Genomic DNA, 19,954 nt, shown 5'->3' with positions numbered 1-19,954 from the left:
GTGTGGTAGTTTCACGTTTGGAAACAGGTGAAAGATTGATGGTCAGGAAGGGCCTGGAGATCAGAAGAGCCTCCCTGCCCCCGGACTCCTTTTTCCAGCTCCACTGATCTGCAACCTCCAGGTTCTGCTTAATGAGAGGACAGCAGGCCCCAGGACAACAGGCACCTACTGCCCTAACTCACCAAGGGTGGCCTTCATCAGAAAGCAAATGTCCTCATTTATCTGGGAGAAAGGCCTCTTTTAAGTAGAGGCCATGGCCAGAAACAAAATTATAAGGAAGTACTTGGGCTCACCTGCATTTGCCAGGCAGCCTCTGCTGAGTGCCTGCTGCGTGCAGGCCTGGTGCTGTGTGCCACAGATGGTGCCCATGCCCGAGGCCGGCTCTCCTAGCAGCCTGCAGCTTCTGCCCATGGTCTGGGCCTTCAGGATGCTACCACAGCATAGCCAGAGCCTAATATGCAGCTCAGTCTGTTGTTCACTGAGTAGCCTCTCTTAAGGGGAGAGGAGGATTTGGGGAGGGAGCAGGGACTGAACCCGTTCTCACCAAGGTTCCAATGACCTCTCAATGATCTAGTGATCATTTCTGAATCATTTTTCTTGTTTGATTCCCTGCTGTATCTGATATATCCTTGCAACTCTCTCCTCACTTGGTTCCACGACCCACTGTGTCCTGGCTGTCCTTCTCCTGTGCTGACAACTCCTTCTCCATCTCCTTTGCTTGCCCTCTGTCCACCTCTTAAATGCTAGTGTTGCCCAACACTCTGCCCTTTGCTCGTTTCTTACTTTACATGCTCTTCCTCCAAAACTTCATCCAGTCCTTTGATTTTTTTTTAATTGAGTATCATTGATTTACAATATTGTGTTAGTTTCAGGTGTACGGCATAGTGATGCAGTGCTTTTGCAGATTATATCCTATTACAGGTTATTACAAGATATTGGGTATAATTCCCTGTGCTATACAGTAAATCCTCATTGCTTCTCTATTTTATGTAGTTTGTATCTGTTCATCTCATACCCCTAATTTGTCCCTCTCTGCCTCCCTCTCCCCTTTGGTAACCACAAGTTTGTTTTCTATGTCTGTGAGTCTGTTTCTGTTTTGTATATACATTCAGTTGTATTATTTTTTAGATTCCATGTATAAGTGATACCATATAGTATTTGCCTTTCTCTGTCTGGTTTCACTAAGCATAATATTCTCTAGGTCCATCCACATTGCTACAAATGGCAATATTTTATTCCTTTTTATGGCTAATATTCCATTTATATATATATATATATAGTAGGCCCTCAAGTTAAAGGGACCAAAGAACACTATAGGAAGTGGAGGGGGGGTTAATGGGAATACTAGGGGGAAATGATAGAGGCAGGGGTAGGCGCAGGGGTTACTTCAAATAAGACGGTTTAGCAGCGAAGGAGCCCTGCAGAAACAGCGACCCAAAATACCACAGGAAAAGGAGCCCCCCCTCCGGGAGCGCCCCTCCCCGTCTTGGACGGTACCCTTCGCCCCACCTGGCGGCGCACCTCCTAAGCCTGGAACTACAAATCCCAGATGCCCCTGCGGCGCAGACCGGATGTGTCCTGTCATCCTGTGGTGACGATGAGGGGCGGTGGCCGGGCGGCGGGAGATTCAAACCTGGATGAAGGAGGAACATGGAGGGGAGAGGAACGGGCCCGGGCCGAGCGACTTGTGAGTGCCAGAAGGGGCCGAGAAGGGTCCGGCAGTGATGCCACTGGTCGGGGACTCGGCGGTCCTGGGAGAGGTTGGGGCTGGGGTTGGGCGCAGGGCCAACCAAGCAAGGGGCGGCCGGACTGTGCTCAGTGGGGAGGGAGCACTCAGTCCGGACTCCTGCGGGCGGGAGTAAACCTGTGAGCTGCGAAACGCTCCGACTTCTGTGTCGCGCTTCAAAGCTTACAAAGAGTTTTCTCTCTTATTCCCAAATTCTGGGGCTCCGGGGCTGGGAGAATGTAGGTGGTCTGGATGGCCCCTTAAAAATTGGGCAGTTACTTGCCAAGCGCTACCAGGCGACGGGACGCCTAAAAAGGCCTGGGGGGGCTTCCTTGACTTTTTGATGCTTCTTTGAGACAATGCCTCTCAAACTTTACGGTGTCGGAATTACCCGGGGAGCTAATTTAAAATGCAGATTCCTGAATCCTATCCCAGAGCTTTAGCAACTATAGGTCTCGACTTGGGCCCATAATCTGCATTTATAACAAGCACCGCTGTGCTTCTTCCGTCACCCCACGTAATTGTGATGCGGGTAGTCCAAGTACCACACTTCCAAAAACACTGCTTTAGAAAGAGAGACTGGTGTCCGAAAAATGGGACCGCAGAAGTGTTTCCATCTGACCTTCTGAAAGAAAAGCAAAATCTACTCCTTTCCCTTCCTCTCCATTAGGATTCAAAAAGCAAAGTCCACGTCCACCGATCTGTTGAAGGAAAGCTAGTTCCAGATCTGAAAAGGACAGGAAAACTGATTTTTTTCTTTTTAGGACTCTGTGTGTATGTACAAAGTCCCGCCCATCTCTCACAGTCCTCAATTCATAACTCTGAAGTGATGTCACTCACTTACTGGTTTATTTTCCATGCTTAGCAACCAACACTTGTTTCTTGTACACCCCCCTCAGAGGAACTGATGGATTTCCTGCGATTGGCCAGTGCTTTCCAATTTGAACATGGAGGGGTGTGTGTGTGTGTTTCAACTTGCTTAACTGACAATTCAAAGAAGCCCTGCCCCTCCCCCAATCATATTGCAGGATATGCAACATAATGAAAAGAGATAAAGAGTGGGAACAACATTAAGTGCTGAGTCAAAGACATTTGCTAAGCTCTGTCTCTGTTTTCAAGCTCTCTGACTTTATTTTCTTGGTGTATGTGTGTAGCTTTCTCTCATTTTGTCTGCTTTTGTATTGTCTTCCCTAAGGAGACTAGAGAGATAGGGGAGAAAAGGGGGGAAAAAGATAAAAGGAGGCTGTGGCTAAGGCAGAATATGAATGCTGTCTCATTTAAGGGATTTCCTGTTCTTGAGTTTGGGAGTCAGAGATTGTCTGCATTTTATTTAGCCTGGAGACTATTTTACTCCTCAGGTGACCTATACCAAAAGGGAGAGTAAATACACCTTTGTGATCTTTTAAAATTCTCTGTCCTTCCACTTAAACCCAAGTGAGTGGCTTTTTTTCACGTGGTTCCCTCTGTTGAACTGCCTTTTCTCCCTTTCTGCCTGTTCATTCTTTAAGATTCTACTCACAGGTAGAATCCTTTGCTTCCTCTGCTGCTTCCATAGACTATTTTTATTTATTTATTGGAGTATAATTGCTTTACAATGTTGTGTTAGTTTCTGCTGTACAATGAAGCGAATCAGCTATATGTATACATATATCCCCTCCCTCTTGGACCTCCCACATCCCACCCATCTAGGTCATCACAGAGCACCAAGCTGAGCTTCCTGTGCTTTATACCTTGTCCCCACTAGCTATCTATTTTACACATGGTAGTGTATATATGTCCATCATACTCTCCCAGTTCGTCCCACCTTCCCCTTCCCGCCCTGTGTCGACATGTCCTTTCTCTATGTCTACGTCCATAGACTATTCATGAGCTATGATCGCACTTCTCACATCAGGCTGAAGTTTTTTACTTACATGTTTTTCTCTTCTAATAATAATCTTTGTACTTCTTGAGAGTAGGGATCCGCTAGTCCAGTGCCTGACATATAGGAAGTATTGAATGAATGAATGGCTGCTGAATGATGAGTTCTAGTTGGTCCTGTTAACCTAGCCTCTGGGAGAGTACCTGAGGAGGATGACACAAATACGGTTCTTGGAGAACTCAGAATCTAATTAGGGATAAAATGAGGAGCTAAGTTCCCAGCCAAGGAGGGATCTGGACATTCCTACTAGGAGGTACTGAGGGAAGCGCCGTGAAGTAGGTTTTGGAAGGGGGAGGTCAGGAAGATGGCTAGAGGGGAAAGGGAAGGATCCCCTCTTAAAGGGTGGGGAGGCCTCTCTTTAACAGGGTGCTGACTAGGATAGCTTTACTGGATGGGAGAGAAGATTGGAGCCAGCGTCCTGGGAATAGGGGGACAGACATGTGGGAGATGCCTCCGGTTTCCGAGCAGAGTTGCCTTAGAAAGTCTGTTAAGAAGAAGCTTGCTACAGCCCTCTGTCTAATGCTCCCCTCCTTGGTTCCTCAGATGAACGCCTCACAGCTGAGGAAATGGATGAGCAGAGGCGGCAGAACGTCGCGTATGAGTACCTGTGCCGGCTGGAGGAAGCCAAGCGGTGAGCAGAGCGACCGCCTCTTTCTGGTCTCCTTTCCCACCCTGCCCACCCCAGACACTTGCCCCCAAAGCAAATACAAAAGACAAGAGTCCATTCTATGGGAAAGAGAAAGTTGAAATAGCATCTTTTTTTTTTTCAGACGATTTTTTAGAGCAGTTTTAGGTTCGCAGCAAAATTAAGAGAAAGATACAGGGATTTTCTGTATGCTTCCTCCCCACAAACATACATAGCCTCCCCCATTATCAACAGCCCCCACAAGAGTGGTATGTTTGTTACCATTGGTGAACCTACTTGGACACATAATCCTCCAAAGTCCATAGTTTGCCTTAGCGTTCACTCTTCATGTTGTATACTGTAGTCTATGAGTTTGGACAAATGTATAATGACATATAGCCATCCATCATTATAGTATCATAGAGTAGTTTCACTACCCTAAAAAGTCTCTGTGTTTCATTTATTCATTCCCTCTGCCCCACCCCCACCCCCAACTCCTGGCAACCACTCGTCTTTTTACTGTCTCCATAGTTTTGCCTTTTCCAGAATTTCACATACCTGGAATAATACAATATGTAGGCTTTTCAGATGGGCTTCTTTTTCTTAGTAATATGCATTTAAGTTCCCTCCATGTCTTTTCATTGCTTCCTAGCTCATTTTTTACTAGTGCTGAATAATATTCCATTGTCTAGATGTACCACAGTTTATTAATCCATTCACCTATTGAGGATCATCTTGGTCGCTTCCAAGTTTGGGCAGTTATGAATAGAGCTGCTATAAACATCCTTGTGCAGGTTTTTATGTAGATGTAAATTTTCGACTCCTTTGGTTAAATACCAAAGAGCACAACTGCTGGATCATATGGTAAGAGTATGTTTAGTTTTGTAAGAAACCACCAAACGGCTTTCCAAAGTGGCTGTACAATTTTGTATTCCCACCAGCAACGAATGAGAATTCCTGTTGCTCCACATGCTCAGCAGCATTTGGTGTTATCAGTGTTCCAGATTTTGACAATTCTAATAGACGTATATTGGTATCTCACCATTGTTTTAATTCACATTTCCCTGATGACATATGATGTGAAGCATCTTTTCAGATGCTTATTTGCCATCTGTATATCTTCTTTGTATATCTTTCTTTGGTGAGGTGTCTGTTAAGGTCTTTGTCCTATTTTTTAATCAGACTGTTTGTTTTCTTACTGTTGAGTTTTAAGAGTTCTTTGTATATGTTGGGTAACAATCTTTTATCAGATGTGTCTTTTTTTAATAATTATTTTATTTTATTTATTTTTGACCATGCCATATGGCTTGCCGGATCTTAGTTCTCTGATCAGGGATTGAACCTGGTCCCTGGCAGTGAAAGTGCCGAGTCCTAACCACTGGACCGCCAGGGAATTCCCTCAGATGTGTCTTTTGCAAATATTTTCTCCCAGTCTGTGGCTTGTCTTATTATTTTCTTGACATTGCCTTTTGTAGAGCAGAAGTTTTAATTTTAGTGAAATCTAGCTTATTAATTATTTCTTTCAAGGATTGTGCCTTTGGTGTTGTATCTAAAAAGTCATTGCCATACCCAAGGTCATCTAGGTTTCCCCCTATGTTGCCTTCTAGGAATTTTACAGTTTTGCGTTTTACTTTGAAGTTTATGCTCCATTTTGAGTTGATTTTTGTGAAAGGTGTAAGGTCTAGGTCTAGGTTCATTCCTTCCATGTGGATGTCTAGTTATTCCAGCACCATTTGTTGAGGAGACTATCTTTGCTCCATTGTATTGCCTTTGCTCCTTTGTCAAAGATCAATTGACTATATTTATGTGGGTCTCTGTTCTGTTCCGCTGATCTATTTGCCTATTCTTTCACCAATACCACACTGTCTTGATTACTGTGGCTAAGTCAGGTAGTGTTATTATACCAGCTTTGCTCTTCTCCTTCAATATCATGTTGGCTATTCTGGGTAGTTTGTCTCTCTGTGTAAATTTTAAGAGTCTCATGCTCCACCAACTGAGTTAGCTGGGTGTGCCTCCATGTAAACTTTATTTTTATTTATTTATTTCTTAAATTTATTTTTGGCTGAGTTGGGTCTTCATTGCCCCGCGCGGGCTCTCTCTAGTTGCCGCGAGCGGGAGCCACTCTTCACCATGGTGCGCGGGCTTCTCATTGCGGTGGCCTCCCCCGTTGCAGAGCATGGGCTCCAGGTGCGATGGCTTCAGTAGTTGTGGATCGCGGGCTCCAGAGCGCAGGCTCAGCAGCTGTGGCGCACAGGCCTAGCTGCTCCGCGGCATGTGGGATCCTCCCGGACCAGGGCTCTAACCCGTGTCTTCTGCATTGGCAGGCGGATTCCCAACCACTGTGCCACCAGGAAAGCCCCCATGTAAACTTTAGAATCAGTGTGTGGAGATCCACAAAACAACTTGCTGGGGTTTTGATTAGGACTGCATTGAATCTATAGCTCAGGTTGGGAAGAACTAACATCTTGACAATATTGAGTCTTCCTATCCATGAATATGGACTATCTCTCCATTTATTTAGTTCTTCTTTGATTTCATTCATCAGAGTTTTGTAGCTTTCCTCATGTAGATCTTGTACATGTTTTGTTAGATTTATACCTAAGTATTTCATTTTGGGGGGTGCTAATGTAAATGGTATTGTGTTTTTAATTCAAATTCCACTTGTTTGTTGCTGGTGGATTGGAAAGCAGTTGACTTTTATTTTATTTATTTATTTATTAAACATTTTTATTGGAGTATAATTGCTTTACAATGGTGTGTTAGTTTCTGCTATATAATATTTTATTTTATTATTTTTGTATTTATTATATTTTATTTATTTATTTATTTGGTGGCGCTAGGTCTTAGTTGCAGCAGGTGGGCTCCTTAGTTGCGGCTCGCAGGCTTCCTAGTTGTGGCTTGCCGGCTTCTTAGTTGTAGCACATGTGCTCCTTAGTTGTGGCTGGCGGGCTTCGTAGTTGTGGCTCGCGGGCTCCTTAGTTGTGGCATGCATTGGGGATCTAGTTCCCTGACCAGGGATCAAACCCAGGCCCCCTGCATTGGGAGCATGGAGTCTTAACCGCTGCACCACCAGGGAAGTCCCGCAATTGACTTTTATATATTAACCTTGTCTTTTGCAACCTTGCTATAATCACTTATTAACGCCACGAGTTTCCTGGTATCATGCTTTCAGATTTTCTACAAAGATGATCATGCCATCTGTGAACAAAGACAACATCACGTCCTTTTATCCCCTTACATACTTTAATACATATCTCTATATATGGAGACTTGGTTACATAACCACAATACCATTATAATAGCCACCTAAGTTATCCATTAATCCTTGGAAGATCAACACCCAGGCCATCTTCAAATTTTCCTGATTGTCTGAAAAAATCATCTATTTTTACAGTTGGCTTATTCAGTTAAGGATCTGAAAGAGTTCACATATTACATTTGGTTGTTATGTACTACTAAGTCTTCTTTCATCTAGAACTGACATAAACAGTTCTTTATGTCATTGACTTATTGCAGAAACCAGGTCGTTTGTCCTGTAGAACATCCTACATTCTGGCTTTGTTTATTCACTTCCTGTGTCCCTCAACTTGTTCCTCTGTACCCCATATTTCCTGTGAATGGATGTTGGCTCTAAAGACAAGATAAATGCTTAATTCTTTCCTTTTAATCAATAGCATATTTTTAATGTTCTCCAAAGAAAGTAGGTAGGATGGGGTAGATAGAAAACCAGGGTGTCTGTGTCAGGGAAGGCATGAAGGAGGTGTGACTGGCTCTCTCTTTGAAAACAGATCTTTCCTATAGGCCCCAATATGTGGAGAAGCCCTTATTCTCTCCCTCATACAATCATCAGCCATAATAATACTTTACATTTATATTCAGTGTTTTCACATTCATTAACTCATTAAATCCTGGCAGCTGCCCACCGAAGCAGGAGGTACAGGTGGTATCTTCATTTTGCAGATGATACAGCTGAGGCCCAGAGAGGTGAAGTGGGGAAGATGGTGTGGAAAGCAGGTTTTCTGAGTCGAAGGGCTGTGACCTTTCTGTCCCTTTGTGCTGCTCCCCTCGCTTCAACCCTGGGGCTTCCCTACTCCCCTCATCATCATCAAAGCTGGGTTATGGGCTGTGTAGACATGACTTTTGTATACCTGGGTTCTCAGAACATGCAGAATAAGAGAAGTGAGCAGGTACAATTTGGTTCAACAGTCAAATGCATAACCAGACTGAGTGAGAGGTTATATCATGTAACAGGTAAGAGCCTGTTTAAGCCTCACTGAAGATGGGCAGCTTCAGTATCTGTCAGGTAAGATGTATAGGGTGGGTGGGGGCTGAGGATAGGCCAGTCCAGGTGTTTGGGGCAGCTTGGGAGAAGGTGGGAACAGCCAGGCAATGGGCAGAGAGGGGAGTTGGGAGTAGGGCAGGAACAGGAGGCAGGAGAGAGTGAGAGGCTGCTTAGGGGGAGAGAGGGAGGGAGGGAAGGTCTTGTGGTTGGAATGAAGTGCTGTGGCTTGCCAGAAGGGGTGAGAAGCTGCTCTCATGCTCTCAGCTGGATGGAGGCCTGCCTGAAGGAGGAGCTTCCTTCCCCGGTGGAGCTGGAGGAGAGCCTCCGGAACGGAGTGCTGCTGGCCAAGCTGGGACACTGTTTTGCACCCTCTGTGGTTCCCTTGAAGAAGATCTATGACGTGGAGCAGCTACGGTACCAGGTGGGGAGCAGAGGTCTCTTACTTTCTACCTTCTTCCTCTCAAACTATCTGTTCTCAAAGTTGTGAGAGTGGGGTGACCATATAATTTATTGTTCAAACCTGGGTACTATTGAGGATAAAATGGTTGCTAGTAATCATTGCACTGGAACAACAGGTTTCAATTGGTGTTTTGCAGCCAGACGGTGTGTACTATGCTTAGCAGCAAGGGGCATTTGCTAGGTGGACTTTGAGATGCCTCTGATATGAGAACTTCCAAGCAGACTTTTCTACCCACAGTCTACACTCAGAGGCTTGTGAGCTTTACCACCTTGAAGTTACTTCCAGGATATGCTGCCCCTTCCCTGTGCTCTAGTCAACCCAACCCGCCTCTCCTTCCCATCCCAGCTCTGGACTCCCCTTTTTCAGGAAGCCTTACTAGCTTGCTAATCCCATCCCTGTGCCATCCTTCCCAAATAACCCACTGGGTCATCCATCCCTGGTGGTTTCTCTCTGTTTTTGTGTCTCTGTCGTGGGGGGATGGGAAATCCATAGGACAGGGTCCTCTGCCCCCACCCCTTGAATCTTCAAGCTGTGGTCTGGGCTCTACCCAGAGGGAGTCGAGAACCCTGAGAACTGTGGAAATAGATTCTTTTCTCTTTCCTTCCCTTTTAGGCAACTGGCTTGCATTTCCGTCACACAGACAACATCAACTTTTGGCTGTCTGCAGTAGCCCACATCGGTCTGCCTTCGGTAACATTGGGTCTCAAGATTGGGGTTCATCTTTGCTCTTCACCAGTACTCACACCTCCACCACACACATGCTTTATCTCCCTGGCACTCTTTAGTGCTCATCTCCATGTGTCTTCTAAGTGAACTTAATCTAAGAGTTTAAGTTCCCTGAGGCTGTATGTCTTTGAACCATGTTACTTGGTCTCTGTCTTCACTTCCTTGTGGGTAAGGGAAGTGAAAGGAGGTGAAGGCAACCTGGCCCAGGATGCATTGTTGCCATTGTTCCCATTAGTCAGTGAGGCCCCTATATAACGCAGGAGGTGGGCCTCATGTTGGCCCGCCATCTTTCCACCAGAATTTCATAGCATGAAGCAAGGACACACCACATCCCAAGGCGGTAGACTTGGAAGCCTAGGCCAGGACCCCAACTGGACGCATGTCTTCTCACTCTTTGACTCTCAGTTTGTTTCTTATCTGTAAAATGGGTATAGTAATCCCTCCCCTGTCTTCCTTATAAGGTTGTCAGGAAGATCACATCATCTGTGTGAATTCCTTTTGTGAATTATAAAGAACTATACAAATTAAGGCATAAGATTCTGTAGTGTTTTTCTTCACTGTAGAAGGCAATTATAAGACAAGGAAATAACAGTTAAGACAGATGCTTTGGTGAGAGGCAGATCAATAGAGGCCATGTGTTCTCAGTGAGGCTAGAACACTTTTAAGTCTCTAGATTTGGTCCTTTCTTATGTATCTAAGGTAACCAAGAGGTATTGAGAATAAACCTCATTACAGTCGCCAGGTGGCATGAGAAATCATGCCTGGGGTTACTCAGTTCTTAGAGGGGCCCCCACTGATCAGAGACCTCTGGCTTGAAGACAAGGATGGCATGCCCTGACCCTTTGCGGTCCTTGGCAGTGTGTGTTTCATTAGGCCCCTTGTGGAGTCATGGCCAGCTCCCAGCATGCCACCTTTCTGGCAAGAGTCCAAGGTGAGGGGCACAGGCTGGCTGTGTCTGTAGGATGAAAAGGGGGCCTGTTTCTCCTGGAGCATGTGGCCTGCGTCCTATAGCCTTGATAGCCTTGTCTGGTGTTTGGTTAATCTGGGGCTGTGTGTCTGTGGCTGGGTCTTGGCTTAGTATGTGTCCCCAATGCCTTTCTTTTACACTGAGTGCGTGGTTGCAGTGCTGACTGTAAAGAGTTGGGGAGATTGACCCAGAAACCCCAGGCAGCAAAGGAGTACACACCCCAGGTCAGAGAAGAAGACCCATTCCTCAGCCCCTCTCTCCATATCTGGTGCTGCTTCAAAGTCTTCAATGGCAGTAATTGGCTGGTTTCCCCTCTAGACCTTCTTCCCAGAGACCACGGACATTTATGACAAGAAGAACATGCCCCGGGTGGTCTACTGCATCCATGCACTCAGGTGAGAGACCAAGACTTTTGTCATCCAGGTTCCTCTAGGTGGATGCAACCAACAGTCAAAAGCAACAAACATTGCAGCAAGGAGGATGGAAGATAGACCACAGGGAACACTTCTCAGAGTGACATTTTTTATCTACATAGTTTTGTTTAGATTTATGTGCATGCTGGAGGGCACATTTATGTGTGATCTGTGTGGATGAAGGGAAAGAGCAGGCAGGGAAGAGTGTTCAGCTTGTGACTGGGGTGCAAGGAAGTCAGATTAGGGTGCATCTGGAGTGTCACATGCCGTCAGTGTGAATGGAGAAGGCTATTTAGTCCTACTTGCAGCCAGCCATCAGCAACCAGTTGGCTAAGTCATAGAAAGTAATTGACCAGTTCCTATGTCCATCATGTTATCTCTTCCTGTCTTCATTTCCCACATCCTTTGAGGACTCTGTGCCTTAGCTTAGTGGGTCTCTGCTTGCTATGCCCTTTCCATCCTCCATCTCTATCCAGTGACCTGCCACTGAAATGTGTCCTTCTCTGCGAAGCCTTCGCAATCCCCCCAGAGCTCCTACAGCATCGTATTTTTCTGCTATAGCACTTGTGCTACAGCACAAGTCAGCCTTGTGCTGACTTACAATAACATCTCTCCCTGTGAATGGGGGATGACTTGTGGGCAGGTGCTGTATGGTCTTCATCTCCAAGTCCGCATAGTATCTCCTGCAAACCTATTATAGGCAGCATGTGAAAATGAATAGACCCCAATGCCTTCCATTCTTTCCTAGTCTCTTCCTCTTCCGGCTGGGATTGGCCCCTCAGATACATGATCTATATGGGAAAGTGAAATTCACAGGTAAGCCCAGCTCCTTCCCCAACCACCACAGTCTGGGCAGGTCTTGGGGGTTCCGGGCCTGATGAAGGGCATCTGTGCTATTATTACAGCTGAGGAACTCAGCAACATGGCCTCTGAACTAGCTAAATATGGCCTCCAGCTGCCTGCCTTCAGCAAGATCGGGGGCATCCTGGCCAATGAACTCTCCGTGGATGAGGCTGCAGGTAGAGACCAGGCTCCCCTGCTGGGGTAGCTCAGTGAGTATGGGAGGACTCTGAACCTTATAGCCCCTGCATAAATCCTGGATACTTCTCATCATAGGCAGGGCCAACAGCCTACCTGGCTTGCCTGGCCCCTATGGATGGAAAAAGGGGATGATGTCAGAGTGGTCTGCAGCTGGTTATGCTGTAGCTGGACTAGGGTTTGCTCTGGCATCCTGACCTTGTTTTCATGTCCCCTCCTAGTCCATGCAGCTGTTCTTGCCATCAATGAGGCAGTGGAGCAAGGAGTGGTTAAGGACACCCTGGCTGCCTTGCAGAATCCCAATGCTCTGCTGGGGAATCTTCAAGAGCCTCTGGCAGCCATCTACCAGGAGCTGCTGGCCCAGGCCAAGATGGAGAAGGCTGCCAATGCCAGGAACCGCGTAAGGAGCCTTGGATGGCAGGGGCCAAAAAGCTGGGTGGCCTGGAAAATCGCGAGTGAAACCAGGACTCCTATTTGTCCTGTCTCCGGAATCCAAAGTGCCTAGAGAAACTAAATTGTCAGTTATTTTTGAGAAACAGGAGAGGAACTCAGGAGAATAATGGGAATTCAAAAGAGAAGATAGGGGAAAATGTTCTGGGGCAGGGCTGAGAGACTGGAATGTAGAACTGGATGAGATTAGACTGGAGATTCCAAAGCGTAGTTCACCTTAACTGTGTCAGTGCCAGGGTGTTAGATCCCATGATTTCCCCAGATTCCTTCCAACCAAACTGACCTTTGGCCTTGGGAAGACCCCCAGAAGAAGAAATAGTTATAGACAGGGAGGGAGGGGTAAGAAAGATTGAATTGGTTTTCCCAGGTTCCCCTCTCAATGTAGTTTTTGCAGAATGATGGAGAAAGCCAGGACATCTATGACTGCTACCTAACTCAGGCTGAAATCCAGGGCAACATCAACCATGTCAATGGTAAGAGAGAAAGGCCAGGAGGGGTTTGAAGGGTAAGCCCCCGCCTAGGGAGTTTTGGGGTTGGCTTCTCTCAGGCCAGAAGACCCATGACCTCACTTGGGCCAACACTTATTTCAAGGGAAATCAAAGTCAAGGCTATGTGTGCTCTGTTTTACGTCTGTTAATGTCTGGAGAAGTGGTCGCTCTCAAGGGGGCTTCTCTTTGAATGGACATCCATAGAGTGGACAGAGGCAAAGGGCCAGGCTTTTCAGCTCTTGGTCCTGGGGGCAGTTGGTCTGGGGTCCTTCAAGAAGAGAGTTTGGAGAATGGATGGGGGTAGGAGATCAGGGCAGGAGAGGCTGCTTGAAAGCCCAGGATGGAGTGTGCCTCTGCCTTTTTAGGTCAGGATGTCCTCGGGGTATGGGGTGGTGAGATGGGAAGGCGGTGAAGATCAAGCTGAAGAATTTGGGCTAGGCCCTAGGAGCCCAGGGGTCAGGGGTGAGGGTAACCCTGGGCAGGCAGGAAGAGGGCTGAACTGGGGATGTTAAGGGGCGGGCTTTCTCACACTATCCATTATGGAGTCTTGGTCTTTTCAGTCCATGGGGCTCTAGAAGTTGTGGATGATGCCCTGGAAAGACAGAGCCCTGAGGCCTTGCTTGAGGCCCTTCAAGACCCTGTCCTGGCCCTGCAAGGAGTGAGGAGAGACTTTGCAGACTGGTACCTGGAACAGCTGAGCTCAGACAGAGAGCAGAAAGCACAGGTCAGGCTCTGTCTATGACCTGCTACCTCCTCTGTCTGACTATAGGATGGGGAGGGCCTTACCACTGTCAATTCTTTGTATTCAGTAAGTGCTGACTACATGTTTAAATGGTTAAATTACCCCAAAGCCTAATGGACCAGGCTGATCAGCGTCTGCCTTCTGAGAATCTCTCATACTGACCGGGGGGGACCCAGGGGCAGTCCAGTAGGCAGTGATATGCTCCCCCATTGCTGAATTGAGGCCTCAAGTTAGCAATCTTATTTTCAATGCTTTTGACTTTCTCCCTGACACTATATTTGTGTTGCCCGTGTTGTTATTTCAGATGCTTACTGGGTAAGAAAGAGCCAGAGGTTAGAGATGAGTTCTGAGGGATGGGTGGGCCAGGCTAGCCTGCCTAAAGGGAGAGGTGGGGTTGAGGGTGGGTGACTGGGTGGACCTGGGGCTCATGCTGGCAGCTCCTGAAGTATGTTCATGGTCCCAGGAGGACTCTCTTCTACTGCATCTCTTCCCTTTTCCAGGAGCTGGGCCTGGTGGAGCTTCTGGAAAAGGAGGAGGTCCAAGCTGGTGTGGCTGCAGCCAACATAAAGGGTGATCAGGAACAAGCCAGTAAGTCATCTCCAGACTGAGACCTGGTCTGGGTGTATCACTGGCTCTTGGGAGAGCATGTAACTCCTTTGCCAGCTTCTGTGTAGAGCAAGGTAGACTGCTGCCCGATTTAACAGCTCCCCACCTAGTGTGCCCTATTCCTGGCCACCTGGGGGGATGCTACAGGTAAGTTCATTAAGGCCCTGGAGATAATGACAGTCAGTACTGCACCAGGCTGGACTTCTAGGGCAGGCAGTTTCCTTCTAGGCACCTCCCCTGTATTTTGGCCGTTTCGATTTGAGTTCCTTTGGCTTCTGAAATATAGTGATGGCCCAGATGAGAGAGAAACTCATGATCCAGCTCAGTTTCCCTTAAAAACATGATATACAAATATAATTCTTTATTAAAAGAATGTGGGTTAGTGATTGTCTCCCTGCAAGGGGATCAATCTGGATAGCAGGCATGAAGAGAGATAGAGTGCCGAGGCGCCACGCGGCAGCCTGTGGACACGACACCTGGCACGAACGCTTGCCTCCGACTGGACTTGCTCAGTCACCCTTCACCTTTGTCTGGCAGGGCTCTCCGTGGCTATCTCATGGAGCCCCCAGGCCACTCCTGGCTAACTGCCTGCTTATCGCTCAGTTCCTTGCTGTTGCCAGAGTAATCGCTCAAGCACAGATCTGATCTTAGCTTCTTTGTCGAACATCTTCAGACCTTCATGGGTTCTTCATACTTCTCCTAGACTTTAGTCCCATCTCCTCAGCATGGTAGGTGAGACCTTCCAAATGTCTCCCCCAACCCTTCTCTTCACATCCCACCAGTCCAGTTGAGTCAGATGACCTGTTCTTCCTTGACTGCCCGCAGCTTTGCCCACTGCCAGGCCTCTGGTCCTCTGGATTACAGTTCTCCCACGTTTTCACCAGTGGAAAGCAGATGAAAATATCCTGCAGAACTGCCTCAAATGCCTCCTCCTCTGTGAAATCTTCCTACTCTCTCCCCCTAGAATCCCTCCTCCCCCGCGCTGCCAGTGGATTTGCAGGGAGGAGAAGTACCTCTCACATAGCAGTGACAGCAATGCAGTGTAGGTAATTTTGTATCCTTATTTTTCCCCAGTGGATTTTGTGCTCCTTGATGTCAATGCCCATATCTGCTTGGCATTTTATAAGCCCCAGCATTTGAAAACTAAAACTACATAGATACACCAGGGCCCCTTTTTAGCTTACTCTCGCCCTTTGCAGCCCAAATGGCTCCACCTTGAAGCTAGTTCCCTATTCCTCTGTGCTGTCATCAAGATTTGGTCCCTGAAGCCCCTTGACTAACCTCATCTTAATTGTGCTACATAGCCTCCTGTCAATCTTATGCTCATCACCCTAGGAATTCACCTCTGCTATGACAGCCACCTGCTGAGCTACTCAACTTCTAGGCCTGACAAATTGCTTCTTCCAGAGCCTCTTCTTAAAGCTACCCAACCCCTTTCCCTCCTGAACATTTAGAAACACATTTTGAACGTAGCAGAGGTTCAAAGCCATTTCCCCTCAGAGATCACCAGCAGAACCTAGTTAGCCAGGAGAGTGGAAATGGCACTGGATGCCCAGCCTGTACGGCCTCTCCCTTCTCCCCTGCAGTGCTCCAGGCTGTGCAGAGGATCAACAAAGCCATCCGGAGGGGAGTGGCAGCTGACACCGTGAAGGAGCTGATGTGCCCGGAAGCCCAGTTGCCACCAGTGTACCCCTTTGCATCAGCTGTGTACCAGCAGGAGCTGGCAGTGCTCCAGCGGCAGCAGCAGGGGGTAAGCCGTAGAAATGAGGATCCAGCTCTTGGGTTCCCAAGGAGCTGGAGGGATCAGAGCAGTCAGTCCAGAGCGCCCATGAGGGCACCCTTAGATGCTGGCAAGATATTAGGGGTGGGAGGTGGGCTACCATCCTTGCCATCCTGAGTGTATTATAATAGCAAATACCTTTGAGCAAACACTGCTTTAAACACTCATTTAATCCTAAAAGAACCCAATGAGGTAAGTATTATTATTTCTATTTTAGAGATGAGGAAACAGATACAGAAGTTAAGTAACTTGCCCCAAACAGCTGTGGCTGGCAATGCTGGGAGTGCATGCAAAGCTGAATATACTTGAAGCCTATGTTTTTAACCACTTTGCTGTCCCACCTCCCCCTGTCCATATAGCTTCTCTGACGGTGAGGTGATAGGGCCCTCCTGTAGGGACTTCCCAGCCTGTTGGAGGAGTTAGAATACACCCGAGGGTCCAGGCAGAGACACAGGGAGGAGTAGATGATGTAAATGGGAGATGACTTCACACTAGGGCAATGGAAGGGGCAGAGCTCAGGCTAAGTCTGGGGAGGCTTCTTGGAAGAGAGGAGACTCAATAAAGAATCCTAACCACAGCAGGCATTTATAGAGCATTGACTCCAGGCACGACACTCAGGAAGCGCATGGTCTCAATGTATGAGACTATAGTACTAGGAAGCATAAAATAAGTCCTGGGCTTCCCTGGTGGCGCGGTGGTTGAGAGTCCGCCTGCCGATGCAGGGGACGCGGGTTCGTGCCTCGGTCCGGGAAGATCCCACATGCCGCGGAGCGGCTAGGCACGTGAGCCATGGCCGCTGAGCCTGCGCTCCGCAACGGGAGAGGCCACAACAGTGAGAGGCCCGCGTACCGCAAAAAAAAAAAAAAAAAAAAAAAAGTCCTAAGAAGTAAGGCATAGCAACTAATGTGGACTTTAGAGCCAGAATCCTTGAGTTAAATTTCAGCTCTGTTGCTTCCTAGCTATGTGACCTTGGGCAAACTATTTACCTTCTCTGCCCCTCAATTCATATATAAAATGGGAACAATAATATATTTATTTCATAGGATTGTTGTAAGGATCAAATGAGTTAACATATGTGCTTAGAAGTGAGCCTGGCGTGAAATTTTTAGCCGCCATCATCATCATCATCATCATTTTTTTTTTTGCGGTACGCGGGCCTCTCACTGTTGTGGCCTCTCCCGTTGCGGAGCACAGGCTCCGGATGCGCAGGCTCAGCGGCCATGGCTCACGGGCCTAGCCGCTCCGCGACATGTGGGATCTTCCCAGACCGGGGCACGAACCTGCGTCCCGTGCATCGGCAGGCAGACTCTCAACCACTGCGCCACCAGGGAAGCCCCATCATTATTATTTGCAGCATTCTATTTGTAGAGGACAGGAAGGGTGCTCCAGACAGGGAGCAGCACAGCAGATATTTGAGAAGGAGGAGAAGACTGGGCAGGGAAGGGGCCCTTGGGTGTGTAGTAAAGCACTGAGGAGCACACTTTATCTTGCTCTCAGTGTGCCCAGGGCCTAGTGCAGTTCTTGGTGTGTGGTAGGGACCAGAAAGGAGCAGGTAGAACTCACTGGTTGAATGTGGGCTTTGGTATCCGGCAGTTAGCTTTAACTTATATTACTTGACTATGGTTCATCTGTGAAATAGGGATATTAACAATACTTACCTCTTTGGCTTGTTATGAAAATTAAATGATAATGTGCGCGAAGTACTTATACATTGAGCACATAGTAAGCACTCTCAAGTATTAAGTATGATTAATTATTACTGAATGGATTAGGCCATAGTTGTTTTGAGACAGAGACTCTGGGATGTGGGAGAGTCTTGGGGGCAGGATGGCAGGCAGACCTCCGAGGCCCTTCACCAGCCTGCTAGGGAATCAGCCCTCCCTCTGTTGTAGGAGCTTGGCCAGGAGGAGCTCTTTGTGGCTGTGGAGATGCTCTCAGCCGTGGTCCTGATCAACCGAGCTCTGGAGGCCAGGGATGCCAGCAGCTTCTGGAGCAGTCTGGTGAACCCCGCCACAGGGCTGGCTGAGGTGGAAGGAGAGAATGCTCAACGGTGAGAAAGGTTAAGGTTTAGCCACATGTTGAGAGAGGGGATGGGTGGGTGATGGAGGGAATGTAGCCAAGAGTCCAGGTTCTTGTGCTCAGAGACTGGCCTTCTGCATGATGCCCTGTTCTCTGGCACAGGCCCACCCTCTGGGTCTATTTGCAGTTCCCTGGCCTGTGTTTCTCCTGGGAGTGGGTGGGTTCAAAGTCATTCCCATTTCCTCCATTTATTTAATCTTTTATCACAAAGGTTTGAGTACCCACTCATGTGCCACATACTTTTTTTTTTCCTTCAATTATTTATTTAGTTAGTTAGTTGCACCAGGTCTTAGTTGCGGCACGTATGCTCCTTAGTTGCGGCCAGCAGGCTCCTTAGTTGTGGCATGCAAACTCTTAGTTGCAGCATGCATATGGGATCTAGTTCCCTGACCAGGGATTGAACCCAGTCCCCCTGCATTGGGAGCTCGGAGTCTTAACCACTGCTCCACCAGGTAAGTCCTGCCAGGTACTATTCTAGGTGCTGGGAAACAACAGTGAACAAAACACAGTTCCCTGCTCTCTACCTTATGTGCTAGTAGAGGGAGACAGACAAAAAACAAACATGTCAAATGATTAGAAGAGCTATGGTGATTAAAAAAACAGGGCAAAGCAGATAAAGGGTGGGGACGTGGTAAGGGCAGTTTGTCTCTGCTACATAGTATGGTTATGGAAGGCTTCTTTGGTAGGGGGGTCATTTTGAGAGAGACCTAAAGGGCATAAGTGATGGCCATGAGCTATCTGGGGCATAGACCCTGAAAAAGAAGTGTCCTTGGTGTGTTCAAAGAACACCAGGAAGCCACGAGGCAGAGTGGAGGGAGGGAGGGAGAATAATGGGAGAAGAAGTTGCAGAGGCTGGACCATGTAGGCGTCTGGCTTTTACTCTGAGTGAGGAAGGAAGCCACGGTGGGGGGTTGAGCAAGGAGGGAGGTGATCTGACCTACTTTTAACAGGATCACTCTGGCTGCTGTGCCGAGAATCAACTACCAGGTTAGAAGGGAAGAAGCAGGGAAACATGTTAAATGTCTATCGGAGTAACCTGGGCGAGAGTTGAGGGTGGCTTGGCCTAGGGCGGTAGCAGTGGAGGTGGTGAAAAGGAGCCAGATTTTGGGTATATTCTGATAGCTGAACTGACAGGATTTGGTTATGTGGTGGATATGGGGTGTGAGAGAGACTGGAGATGGGTGTGACTCCCAAGATTTTTGGCCTGAGAAGTTGGAGTAAACAATTACCAAGATGGGAAAGACTGTGGGAAACGCAGGTTGAATGGGGGGGATCGGGAGTTTAGATGTTTGCTGCTGGGCTTGCGGTGAATTTTGGCGTTCACGTGGAGATGCCGAGCAGGCAGCTGGCATTTATGAATGGGCTATTGGTGTACTTTTTGGAGTCATTAGAATGTGGTGTTTCAAGCCATGAGATTAGGTGAGATCACTTAGGATGTAAGCACGGAGAGAGAAGAGGCCTGAAGACTAAGTCTTGGGATGCTCCGACATTTAGAGGTGAGGGAGGAACCAGCAGAGGAGACTTAGAAAGGACAACCTGTAAGGCAAGACGAGAACCAGGAGAATGTGACGTCCTGGAGGTCAAGTGAGGGAAGTAGTCCAGAAGTTTCCCCTGACCTCTGGCTGATGGTGCACATACTACCCCCCTCATT

The 19,954-nt window shown here is 47.6% G+C and overlaps 1 protein-coding gene across 2 annotated transcripts; it reads left to right on the top strand.

The window, feature by feature from the left end:
- The first annotated feature begins 1,609 nt into the window (after positions 1–1,609).
- Positions 1,610–18,831, top strand: LOC114486175 (ras GTPase-activating-like protein IQGAP3). 2 transcript variants are annotated; one of them, XM_028488764.2, is made up of 13 exons: positions 1,610–1,687; positions 4,191–4,278; positions 8,819–8,975; positions 9,627–9,704; positions 11,026–11,102; positions 11,869–11,936; positions 12,026–12,139; positions 12,380–12,558; positions 13,003–13,081; positions 13,657–13,820; positions 14,339–14,426; positions 16,031–16,194; positions 18,117–18,831. In XM_028488764.2, the coding sequence occupies exons 1-13, from the start codon at positions 1,651–1,653 to the stop codon at positions 18,276–18,278; spliced, it is 1,455 nt and encodes a 484-aa protein (XP_028344565.1). In that variant the 5' UTR covers positions 1,610–1,650; the 3' UTR covers positions 18,279–18,831. The 2 variants fall into 2 exon arrangements, with proteins under 2 accessions (XP_028344565.1, XP_028344564.1); XM_028488763.2 differs by having other exon boundaries at positions 12,994–13,081.
- Positions 18,832–19,954: the final 1,123 nt, after the last annotated feature.

This window comes from Physeter macrocephalus, chromosome 4, assembly GCF_002837175.3.
Source record: "Physeter macrocephalus isolate SW-GA chromosome 4, ASM283717v5, whole genome shotgun sequence".
NCBI classification, from domain to species: Eukaryota; Metazoa; Chordata; class Mammalia; order Artiodactyla; family Physeteridae; genus Physeter; species Physeter macrocephalus.
Note: the sequence above shows the minus strand (reverse complement) of the source record. Positions and strands in the feature narration are given on the sequence as shown.

Excerpts from the sequence above, each read along its gene's own strand:
- LOC114486175 (XM_028488763.2), top strand. The coding sequence starts at position 1,651 with ATGGAGGGGAGAGGAACGGGCCCGGGCCGAGCGACTT. Across the intron at positions 11,937-12,025 it reads TGGGAAAGTGAAATTCACAG|CTGAGGAACTCAGCAACATG; the intron begins GTAAGCCCAGCT and ends CTATTATTACAG. Across the intron at positions 12,140-12,379 it reads CTCCGTGGATGAGGCTGCAG|TCCATGCAGCTGTTCTTGCC; the intron begins GTAGAGACCAGG and ends GTCCCCTCCTAG.